Source organism: Haliotis cracherodii, unplaced genomic scaffold (genome assembly GCF_022045235.1).
Source record: "Haliotis cracherodii isolate W230 unplaced genomic scaffold, xgHalCrac1.p SCAF_13, whole genome shotgun sequence".
Taxonomy (NCBI): domain Eukaryota; kingdom Metazoa; phylum Mollusca; class Gastropoda; order Lepetellida; family Haliotidae; genus Haliotis; species Haliotis cracherodii.
Window position 1 is genome coordinate 37,016,676 of NW_027266268.1, and position 12,654 is coordinate 37,029,329.

The 12,654-nt window shown below is 42.9% G+C and overlaps 2 protein-coding genes across 2 annotated transcripts in view; one reads left to right on the forward strand and one right to left on the reverse strand.

The window, feature by feature from the left end:
- The window catches only part of LOC139459898 (complement C3-like), a 50,199-nt gene extending 47,235 nt beyond the window's left edge, over nt 1-2,964 (forward strand). The window contains exon 39 of the mRNA XM_071241618.1: nt 2,271-2,964. Coding sequence (XP_071097719.1) covers nt 2,271-2,508 — 238 coding nt within the window. The 3' untranslated portion in view covers nt 2,509-2,964. The remainder of the gene's footprint in view (nt 1-2,270) is intronic.
- Nucleotides 2,965-4,587: 1,623 nt separating this feature from the next.
- Nucleotides 4,588-11,580, reverse strand: LOC139459288 (cation-dependent mannose-6-phosphate receptor-like). The gene is made up of 3 exons (XM_071240738.1): nt 11,130-11,580; nt 8,682-8,891; nt 4,588-6,937 (listed from the first exon to the last, which is right to left on the reverse strand). Exons 1-3 carry the CDS (start codon nt 11,482-11,484, stop codon nt 6,774-6,776), a joined length of 729 nt encoding a protein of 242 aa, XP_071096839.1. The 5' UTR covers nt 11,485-11,580; the 3' UTR covers nt 4,588-6,773.
- Between the last annotated feature and the right edge of the window lie 1,074 nt (nt 11,581-12,654).

The window sequence follows — 12,654 nt, forward strand, 5'->3', positions numbered from 1 at the left end:
CTTGGTTTCTTCAATTTCGAGACTTCGACATCAGACTTGGCAAGGGCAATTTACGGCTGCAAGGAGCGAGTGAATGAGTTGGGTTATACAAGTTATATCACGGCGTGTCAGCTTAATGTGGGAGGAAAGCCCGAGGTGATGCAGAACTCAGACCTCAGATGCATCAATGAATTCAGCAAGCCTGACCTCCCGGTCCCGTTAGTCGCCTCTTACGACAAGCATGGGTTGCTGAAGACCAATTCTACCCCGGATCTTCACGGGTCTCGAAGCTGGGGTTAGCAGTAGCAGTATGAATATCGTCCTACCTATGGCGCTGACTGAACATGTTTCTGTCTTGGGGATAGTCTCTTTAGGGAGCTGCAGGTCGACCTCCACCTTCTGCTTGCTCTGGTGCTTGTTTATTTCAGCTGCAAAGGTCATGACATGTTCAGTGAGTGAGTGAGTTAGTTGGGTTTAAACGCCGCTTTTAACAGTATTCCAGTTATATCGCGGCGTGTCAGCTTAATGTGGGAGGAAAGCCCGATGTGATGCAGGTCGCAAACGTTTACCACTTCGGTGAAACCCACGAGCACGGGTATGGTGCTGACAAACCTAGAAACATATTCGGTGCGAACAGGAATTCGAACCCACAATCATAGGTTTCAGGCGTTCCCAAGGGACGCAACTCTGCACAGCGAAATGCGGCGCCTTAGACGACTGGGCCACCTATGTTCCCTGCATATGTTACAATCTAGCACGTATGATTATATATCGAGTGTAGGAATGCCTGAGACAACCCACCTGTAGACAGCACTTGGTTGGTAGGTTTGTTGTTTAACGCCGCACTCAGCAATATTTCAGCTATATGATGGCAGCCTGTAAATAATCGAGTCTGGAACAGGCAATCCAGTGATTGATATCATGAGCATCGATCTACGCAATTGGGATCGATGACATGCATCAACCAAGTCAGCGAGGCTGACCACCCGATCCCGTTAGTCGCCTTTTACGACAAGAATAGTCGCCTTTTACGGCAAGCATTGGTTGCTGAAGACCTATTCTACCAGCACTTAGACAGCACTTCCGAGAGGAGGTTTCTTCTATACTAGGAACAATATTTGAGAGAATTTATTCAGAAATGATATGTTCTGGAAGTCAATCTTCGAAGTAAAGGCAATATCTGGTCCATGCCCCGTGAGAATCGATGTAGGCAGATCTTCTAGGCATCTTGGAAATCAAACGTCTGCTGTTCTCGTGTGGTATCCTTCGCCATTCTTCTTCTAAGGCCTGCCAAGGCTGTCGCAAATTCTGGGAACGTTGAGGTCGGTTGCGAATCATTCAGCCCGGAACATCCCAAAGGTTCAGAACATTCAATTAGTGACATGTCTGGAGATTTGCCTAGCCAGGACAATGTTGTGATGTCTTGCTGCCTCAGACAGTCGACTGCAACACGTACTCTGTGAGGAGGTGACTTGTCATCCTGGAACTCAAAGTCCTATCAATCTCTTCAAAATCAGATCTTAGTTCTCGCTCTCGCTAAACACAGATCTGAGGACATCCCATTACGGGTCACGTCAGAACGACCTTTCATCCGACCAATGAAAGCGTCGCTTACCAGATCATAAAAGTGACATTCGGCACGTGTTTTCTAATCATGCAACCTCGAAAACATTAACACGGGGTATTCCGAACGCCAGCTACGACTAATTCCGTCAACATTATCGTCTATGCTCGCTTCCGTGGGACAAACATTTGAACGGGGGAGGCCTTGCACAGTACGTGGGAAGCACTGCCATGCAATCTCAACCATATATTAGACATTCCGGAATGTTCGTTTGTTCAGTTTTCAAAATTTTAATCAAGAACTGTGTCAACATATTTTTCAAGCGTAGTCTGAAACGAAAGTCGCCAGGTTGAAACGAGTGCCGTAAAGCTTTCTTATTGGCTGATGTCGAATTCTTGTTAGTCATTTCAGTGGTCGGTCAAAGTTCGCTTAAGGTCATTCTGAGGTGACCGATAATGGGATGTCCTCAGATCTTTGTTTAGCGGCAGCGAGAACTTAGATATGATTTCAATGAGATTAGACCAAAGTGTCCTCATATAAATATTACAATATGTCCGTGTGCACTGAAACTTGCACACTTCACCCAATATGCGCATTTTAACGAAGCCATCCTCAGTAAGAGATGCTTCACAGCTTGACACTGAATCAGGTGGTGACACATATGCAGAACTAATGTATTACAAATACCTTTCGCCCCATGCAGTTGATGTTGTTTTGGTCATTCAAGGCACGCCTTCCTGCTCGACCAGAAGGCGTTTGTTGTTGAGTATTACCGACTCCGGGACAAGGGGCTGAACAATCGCCAGAAGCAGCTCGCCCGCCATCTCAAGCGGACTGTTAGGAGGCTCACCAGGAAAGGATGCCGGAAGCTGACAAAGCGGAAGGGCAAGGGCAAGACAAGGGCGCTACGTACAAGGGCAAGGTCAGCTAAGAGGCGGAACCGAAAGCGCAGAGTTATGCCCTAAAACCAAGGTCAAGGGCAGCTTGAGAAAACATGGCGCCTCATGAAACAAATTACATGCTGCATATTTATTGCATGTGGAGGGACATGTACAATTAATAAAAGAGAACCAGTTCAGAGGATGTGTTCTACGTGCGGAGAAGGGTTTTGTATAACAGGCGGTTCTAGGGATCTTTATTACAATTGTTACGACAGTTTGGTATAGTTGTGTTTAGCTTTGTGATGTGATGTTATTGTATCTTTTCCTTCATATAGTCACGTATCGTTTCCTCTCTTTTCGTTTGTCAAATTAGCCACGGAATTGAATTTAAACTGAGACCGATGTCGGAAAAGGCTTAATGAACCCTCAAGTACTTAATCTAATAATAATTGGTTACACAGGGGTTATGAAGTAAACACAAATTACAGAGCACCTTTTTTTGTTTGTCTAAAATGTGTCACATCATTCGAGTATTTTATATTAAAGCAATCTTATTTTTCTTATGTCTTGTTTATTTATGAGCTTACTTTTGGCAAAAATGTCATGCTTTGCTGGAAGTCGTCATATATACAGGGCATAACTGCTTCAATAACCTTAGAAGAACTTTGTTTCATGCTGGTTGGAACTAGCACGAGTGTTCATCGTGCATATTACACGGCGTGGGTGTGGTTTTCCGTCGCTACGAGTATAAGCAAAATGCCAGCAATGGTGCATCTTCCCGAGGCAAGAGAGTTAACTGACTTTAAAAGTCCAGTTTCCACCCTTGCCGAACTAGGCTGGAATTCCTGGGCTCGATCGTAGCGCCACCAGTGGCTATTACGAGTTATGTCCTTTCTATGCCTCTCCTATTGCCCAATCAGATTCTACCTCTCGTATCACTTGCATTTGCTTCAAACAAAACGGTGGCGCCCAGTCAAGACGATCTGATTGATAATCAAGATCTATATTGTGATAAAACGAGTCTTACATCGTGAAGTGCATCAAATCACGTGAGCACCTTGATTAAAAGCATGAAAAGATTTAGAATTATCTGCTGACAACAAGTTAGCGGTGCACATGCTTTGCAATTCCTGCAGTCGACAGAAATCTGCGTGACACTTTACGAACCGGATTTCGATTGCGGTGCGCGATTTTGATTGGACTATTATAGACTCGTTAGTCCAGCCAAAATGTTACTCCATAATACCAGCCTAGTTCGGCAAGGGTGGAAACTGGACTTTTATAGTCAGTTAACTCCCTTGACTCAGAAAGATGGCAATGGTGTGGAACAACAACAATGTGCTTAACACCAATGTGGGGAATAAAATCGGGGCCTTGGTCAGGAGCTTCCAATAGGAGAGTTAAAGTCCGATAACATGTAATACGAGCGCCTTATGACGTGTTACACATGCATTTAGTATATCTTCAATCAATCAATCTTTATTTCAAGTACTGAAAAGGCCATAGGCCTATAGTACATATATACATATATATAGTATATCTTAACATGACCACTTGGCGCATCACCCAGTACTTCACCCACTAGCCACATGATGCGGATGAGTTATCACCACAGCAACAACGGACAATCGTTCCTGGATTAGATACATCCGTGGCAGACCGTGTGCGGCATCCAACCAAATGATGTGAAGATTGTAGGGCGGTCCTCCAGTGGGTCCAGTCAAACTGTAACAGGCGCTGACAACCTCCGGATGTTCAGGGAACTGATAATGATTTTTTCTTATAGGTATCAGCAACAATATTTTCACATCTGACATTTCATTGCCCAGCTGAAAATGTTTGTTTGTTGTTAACGCCGCACTCAGCAATATTCCAGCTATATGACGGCGGTCTGTAAATAATAGGGTCTGGATCAGACATTCCAGTGTTTGATATCATGAGCATCAATCCGCTCAATTGTGAAACGATGCCATGCATCAACCAAGTCAGCGAGCGTGACCACCCAATCCCGTTTGTCGCTTCTTACGACAAGCATAGTGGCCTTTTACGGCAAGCTTGGGTTGCTGAAGACCAATTCTAACCCGGATCTTCACGGGTCAGAAAAAGAAATAGAAACGTGGGAACGGTCTTTCTACAACATTGGCCAACAAACATTGCTCCACCTTCCGACGAGAACATTTATTCAAACAATAATACAGGACATCAACATAAATAATAAATACATCCGAAATGTTGGAAAATAAAGATGTAAATCCATATAACCCTGAATATAAACGCTTAGCACATGTCTGCACATGACAGGGCGCGCGTACTTCACGCAATATGCACAAAAGCACCAGACAAAACTCATTCATTATCCAAAACGCTTCCAAACAAGATATTTCGTTTGTGTGAGATCATGGTTGCCGATACAATTAAATTGCATGTCAATACCTTACCATTGTGGCGTTATCAGTTACTATGACGTCACAATTAAATGACATCACTAATCTTTGAGACTGCATCTGTTTAGCTGTACTTTTTTCACTACGACACTGGTTATTACTGTTTGCTAAAAAGTAGGAAGAATGATTTTCAATGAAAAACAAATCTCACCCTCGTGTCCTTTGATATCAAATACATCAACATGTGGCGATAAAAGCCCGCAATTTACAATTCCATCGATTCAAATATCAAAAGACACTAGGGTGAGATTCTCTATGTGTCTGACATATCAACTTTGTTCGCTATGCTAAAATCCTTCAAACTAGAGCTATGGGTCAGATCGTCCACTGCCGGTACTGTAAAACCTCGTTTGTTTTGTGATTTCTAATCCGGAATTATGGTCTTCGGGAATATTCGACATAGCCCTACATGGCATTTAACAACGTTTAACAATTATGCTGCATAAAACTTTAAAAGTGTCACGGGGACGTTTATTCCCATTTTCCCGAGAAGAGGGTGTCCATGAGTCTATATCAAAGTGAAAACTTCGACAGAGGTCAACGCACACTCTTGTCCCGAGAAGATGATTCTTCTCAAAAGCGTGGAGGGCAGTAGGTACCTCCTTAAATTGTTTATGGAAAACAAAACACCCCCGTTCTCTCCCCATCCACCCAAAAAGTAAAAGGGCCAAAAAAATAATAACTAAACTTGGGTCCCTAATACGAAGTCAGTTTCAAGCATGAGTAGTGGTAGAGTGTGCTTCATATGATTTGAATTTTCATTATCTTTTATTGTTCATGAAAAGGACTGACGGGCAGGATTTAAAGAAAGTGACGCGCCCATGCCGGATATACATATCCTATTTGTATCGTAATATACATACGATTTTCTTCAAAGGTAACCAACACGTTGACAGGATGATGAGTTGTTTGTTCACTAGCCCGATGTCCTACTCTGGTTACCGATTAGGAAGAGCTAAAAATACGTACTATCACAACTTAAATCGCCAGATTTGGGGACCCTGTGAATGCCGTTAACAAGGTATAGCATATTAAACAACAATTACTGATTATGTAACAACTGAACAAGACACCGGTGAGGAATAAGGCAGTAAGCACCTGGTGTCACAACTTGTGCCACAATATAACATGAAGCTTCAATACACAAAGCAAGAAATAAATACCATCAAATCTTTACACGAATCCTGAAGTGCGTGTCATGTTTTCAAATGCTGGAATAGTTAAACTTGCTACAATTTGTCAGATCTTTCAACAATAAAAATCCGTGAGTAAGTGAGTTGGGTTTTATACCGCTTTTAGCAATATTCCAGCAATATCAGGGTGAGAACACCAGAGATTGGCATCACATATTGCACCCATTTTTGGAATCGAACCCGGGCCTTCAGCACAAAGATCGAACGTTATAACCACTAGGTTACCGATCGCCCCCAGAAACATGAAATATTTACGTAACAATGCAACAATACTATACTTGAAATTACACCTTCCTGGTAAAGAACAACTGCGTGTGGGTTGAGTACAAAAAGTACTAGAATTTGTACTTCACTCATATAGTGTAATCCCAAGAATAACGTGTTACATTTGACCACTTTCTAAATGGCAATGTGTATACAACGTCATAGTGATTTGACTTTTTGCAAAGCAGCCATTTACATTGCAACAACTGACGTCTTCAAACATCAAGTACGCAGAGGCAAGAAAGGGCGTTATGTGTAGAAGCCGAGCTGAAGCGGTCACACGAACCTGTGAGCTAGACCATCGTATCCCTTTTTATGGAAAAAGCAACAAGTAATAACAACTTAGGAATCGTGTTCACAATGATTTGATCTCAATTATGCTTTATCATGTGTTGTACTGCCATGCTCTGTGGAAAAAAATGTGTAACATGGTACGGTTTTGATTTGATCACAACTTATCGTAATATCGATATTCAACACGGTCCCCCAAACATGGGCTGATGAAAAACAAGTAGCCATCTTTGATCAGCCCCGGAAGTGAGAACCAGAACGAGGTGTGTGGGACGATCTCCCTCCCCTCAGCTCCATACACCGACTTTCTGTACAAACTCCCTGAAAGGAGACAAAACATAGTACTTAATTAAATGCTAACGGCAGCAGAATTATACCAGGTCAATTAAATACGAGAAGCGCAATCAAGTGTCAAATACTATTGTTCCCTTGCGCTAAATTCTCAAGAGATTCAGACCTAGGATGACAGGGGAACTGAACCAGAATACAAGACAACTGGTGGTTCACAAGCAAAGACCTAGACCTTAATATCGGACCCGTAAAGATCCGGAGTAGAGTAGGTCTTCAGCAACCCATGCTTGCCGTAAAAAGCCACTATGTTTGTCGTAAGAGGCGACTTATTGGATCGGGTGGCCAGGCTTGCTGACTTGGTTGATGCATGTCGTCGTATCCTCATTGCGTAGATCGATGCTCATGATGTCACTCACCGTATTGTCTGGTCCATCTCGATTATTTACAGACTATTTACAGAATTCTCAAAGAGAGTGAGTACTGTTTTCGGCCACACTTAGCCCTATTCAAGCTATATTTGGGCGGTCTGTAAAATATCAATCGAATCTGGACCAGAATATCATGTGATTGAGAGTATGAGCATCGGGGTACGTTGACAGGTGTACGTTCCAAAATACAGAATCTGATCCCAACTTAAAACAGTTTGAATCTGAAAGGTTCCACATATATTATTTGGGGCAGTCGATGGTTCTGAGATCGCGATTTCTTTCGGAAGCTGTGGGGATTCCGGGTAAGACTATAGGTCTTCAGCAACCTGTCCTTGTCGTAAGAGGCGACTAAATAGATCGTGTGATCAAAGGCACGGTGACTTCGCTGACTGCATGTCATCGTATCCCAATTGCGTCGATCGATGCTCATCAAGTCAATCACTTGAATGTCTGGTCAGACTCGATTATTTGCACACCGCCGTAAGATTGGATTGAACATTGCGGCGTTAAACAACAAACAAATCGCGCCTCCAAGGGATAATATACGCTATTCTGTTTGCCTCTAACACTAGGCGGTCATTGTTACCAACCAATACCCCCTTACATGTGCGACCCGTGAAGATTCCGGGGTAGAATAGGTCTTCAGCAACCCATGCTTGCCGTAAAAGGTGACTATGCTTGTCGTAAAAGGCGACTAACGGGATCGGGTGGTCAAGCTGGCTGACTTGGTTGATGCATGTCATCGATTCCAATTGCGTGGATCGATGCTCATGATATTAATCACTGGATTGTCTGGTCCAGACTCGATTATTTACAGACCGCCGTCATATAGCTGGAATATTGCTGAGTGCGGCGTAAAACAACAAACCAACCAACCAACCAACACGTACATGTACATCATCTCACTACTGTGATGAAGTCTCGCGAACGTTATAACAGAAAAAATAACCCGTTCGACAAGAAGTAACATTATTGTCTAAAACTCAATACATCTACACGATGGCAAATGAGGAACACCATCCTTTATACCCTCAAAAAAACTGATTAAAAAAGGCAAGTATCACAGTATCACAGCTAGTGACGTCACTGACAGAGAGATTTGAGAGGACAAAGGGTGCGCACACCCCCCCCCCCCCCCCCCCCCCACACACACACACACACACACACACATACATACCCTCTTTCTTTCAGACACTTTGCATGCCAACCTTTATATTTAGACACCGTGTATTCCCGACCCTTTTCAAATCCTGGACCCTCCTCTTGTCGTATTATTTTTAACGGTGGGAAAATTAACCCAGTTTCATGTTATCAACAAATGAAAGGGTATTGTCGTTTCAACTCACCCACGCCGAAATAGAGGATGAAGAGGGTTAAGAAGATGAGAAGGAGTATGGTGCCAGTGCTCAGGTCGGTAGCCACCACCAGACATCCGTCTGGGCATGCGCAGGGCGAGTACAACTCAAACTGGAAGGTGGTCGCGTTGTACATAGGCTCCAAGTCCAGTCTGGTAAACGTAGCGCAGGTCAGGTGAACCACACTGTTTGTCTTGTTGTCTGAATCAAATAATCATCAATCAACAAAATTATTCCATAATGGATGAGACACTGACAAACGCGGGTGAAAAGGACGAGCTTTTATATCAGAGCCCCGTTGCACAAAGCGATCTTAGCGCTACGATTAAGTCTTTGTCAAAGTATGGGAGTTACAAAAGTCTTAGCGCTAAGATTGCTCTGTGGGACCCTGGGAGAGATTTTTACATTGAGCACGTTCATGGCCCAACACGTGATTGGTTAATCTGAACAACGCCTTCTATGAAAATATGGTTGGAACAAAGACTTGTTTCACGCTAAATTATTAGCAAAACATTTCTTATCCATACATTTTGGCCTTTTTCACCACGGCTTTATTTTGGACTCTTCTGATAAATCTAATTAAAAAAAGCAAAACCTGCTTATTCCTTAACTTTGGTAGTTCTAATGGGCCACATTTAAGGGCTTTCATATTTCGTCCTTCAAATCAAATTCAAATTCAATAAATCGAGTGCGTGGTATGAAAGATAAAAGTGAAGATTACTGATAAAAAAAATATACATATATAATTATATCTAAAAAGAGTGAGTGAGAATGGTTTTAGGCCGCTTTTAGCAATATTCCAGCCATGTCACGGCGAGGGACACCAGAAATGGGCTTCACGCATTGTACCCATGTGAGGTATGGAAACCGGGTATTCGGCGTGACGAGCGAACGCTTTAACCACTAGGCTACCAGACCGCCCCAATAGCTAAAAGAAAGACAGTAGCGTATCATAATATTCGAGACGAACCGATCAAGGACTCATTGAATGCCTTCATTTCTAACACATTACAGGTGAGGTGAAATGGGGTTTAATGTCACGTCCAAGATTATTGCACTTATGTATGCACGCGTGTATGTGGCTGCTTGTACTAGTCCGGACTGATGCCTATTTATAGTGCTAGCACACTGAGATACCATGCCGCAGTTTAACATGAATACCCCACTCAGACACAGTATACTGCCTCCGAGCCGACCAGACCTTGGTTTAGCCCCTTAATGCCGAGAGCAAGACAGGGTAACAACAAGTATCATCTTTTAACGTCTTTTGGCATGTCTTTTGGGGATCGAACGCCGGACCTTCCGCTCTCCGGGCGGAAGCTCTACCACTTAACCACGGGAGCGGTCCTAACACATTACAGAATAAACACAGAAGAAAATCACTGTTACTACAGCATATGATTATATTATTCCCTAAAATATATGGGGACAGGGGCGCCACAGTCGCCTTAGGCGCTGCACAGAGTTTCGTTCCTTGGGCACACGAGAAACCTATTATCGTGGGTTAGAATCCCGGTTCACCCCAATATATTTCTAGTTTTGTCAGCATCGTGGGTTTCACCGAACGTCTAAAACCTTCATCATTTCAGTCTAGCCCCCTGCGTCAACCTGACAAGCCGCGATATAACAAAAAATAATGTTCAAAGCAGCGTTAACTCACTCAATCGATCGATAATATTTCAGTCCTTTCTGCCAAAACAGTATCGCATTGCAGAGGCGACAGAGATGTGTATCATAGTGGACATCAATTCACCTTTATTAACATCAAACGTAAATACACAATGATAGAAATAACTATGATAGCAATTATCCTGTCACGATCACATCTAGTAATAATTTATTGAATAAATTATAACTAGATGTGATCATGACAGGATCATCACGACTTTAATCGTTGCTTTATGATACTAATTATCTGAAAACGCAAGATAACATTTCATTTTCAAATTACAACGTGTCAACTGAATACTATATTGACTGTGAAAGATCCGGATCAGAATTTATCTTCAGCAACCCATGTTTGTCGTAAGAAGCGACTAACGGGATCCACCGGTCAGGCTTGGTGACCTGGTTGATGCATGTCATCGTATCCCAATTGCGTAGATCGATGCTCATGATGTCAATCACTTGATTGTCTGGTCCAGGCTCAATTATTTACAGACCGCCGTCATATAGCTGGAATATTGCTGAGTGCGGCGTTAAACAGAAATCAACCAACCAACCAACAGACCGCCGTCATATAGATCTAGCTAGAATAGTGCGGAGTGCGGCTTTTAACAAACAAGTGTTTTCTGAATATAGGGTTGGAAGAGTTACCTCCCTTTATACAACCAAACACGGAAGTGTTAACACATGAATATTAGCATCGGCATATCTCACATAGGTGGTGATAAAATAGACAGCTCGGCGACCATTTATATTTAGACACAGTCTACTTACCCCTTGTCAAATACCTCAGTTTCCAGTTGGTTTTGATCATGTCATTCTCGAACTTAGCCTTTGAAATTTCCCCTGTGGTGTTTGGGGACTTGCGAAGCTCGTCATTTCTGCAAATGGCGGCGTCGTTCACTGTTTGACCACAAGCTATTCCTGCACATGGGCTGTAGGTGTAGATATGTCCATCTCCGGCGGACTTGATTTCTAACAGCGGTTGTTTACTTCCATTGATCAAATGCAGATTGATCTCGCTCCCGTTGTTTAGCCGACATCGACAGGGATCGATCTGTATACAGTCATTGTCGCCCAACGCAGGCGACACGAATGTCGGGAGAAGCAACAGTGTTATAATAAACATAGGTACAGGACCATACCTTCTGCTGAATCAGGGTTGAATCATCAGGGGATGGGATATTCTCATTTGAGTCGTGATTCCGCCTCAGCTGTGTACTGATGTAAGGGACATAACCTGTGCTGTCTTGTTCGACCACTAAATTTTACAAGGCACGACGTGACTCTCAGTACTCGGGTTCGAAACCAGTACTTTACACAATCAAGAACAAAAACTATATTTTAACTACTTATGTGACATTCTCATTTGCTCCTTCTTAAAAGATGCATGTTATATATATAGAAATGTATCCAGATATAAAATCGACGTATTTAAGTTTATTTTTAAGTTTTTTTTATTTATTTTTTATTATTCAGGTTTGTTTACGTCACATGGACGTCAACGCTATTTTAAAGCTCTAAATACATATTTGCGACATTTGTGAAAATAATTTCCTGTTTTAAGCGGCTAAAGCTGATCAGTGAACGGTCCGATGCCGTTTCAGTGCAGTGATGCTGGGAGACATGATACCTGCGTCGGTGAACCGATGCATAAGATACTGCAACTAAGTACATGTGTTATCGAGCATGCAGCATTGAGTATGTGGCAGATTATATTTCATTTGTTTGAATTTTATGAAAAGGAAATAGGGTGTGCCCTCGTGATTACTGTCAAGAAACATTTACAGACCTGATCCTGATTCCATTTATTTCCTCACATCCTGACTATTCCCATACACCCAGTCTAGGCCCTTACACGTCTCATACATCCTGACTATTCCCATACACCCAGTCTAGGCCCTTACACGTCTCATACATCCTGACTATTCCCATACACCCTGACTAGCCCCTTACACGTCTTATACATCCTGACTATTCCCATACACCCAGTCTAGGCCCTTACACGTCTCATACATCCTTACTTGTCCCATACACCCAGTCTAGGCCCTTACACGTCTCATACATCCTTACTTGTCCCATACACCCAGTCTAGACCCTTACACGTCTTATACATCCTGACTATTCCCATACACCCTGACTAGGCCCTTACACCCTGACTATTCCCATACACCAAGTCTAGGCCCTTACACGTCTTATACATCCTGACTATTCCCATACACCCTGACTAGGCCCTTACACGTCTCATTGATCCTGACTATTCGCATACACCCAGTCTAGGCCCTTACACTTCTCATAC

Excerpts from the sequence above, each read along its gene's own strand:
- LOC139459288 (XM_071240738.1), bottom strand. The coding sequence starts at position 11,484 with ATGTTTATTATAACACTGTTGCTTCTCCCGACATTCGTGTCGCCTGCG. Across the intron at positions 8,892-11,129 it reads ACTGAGGTATTTGACAAGGG|ACAACAAGACAAACAGTGTG; the intron begins GTAAGTAGACTG and ends TATTTGATTCAG. Across the intron at positions 6,938-8,681 it reads CATCCTCTATTTCGGCGTGG|GGAGTTTGTACAGAAAGTCG; the intron begins GTGAGTTGAAAC and ends GTCTCCTTTCAG.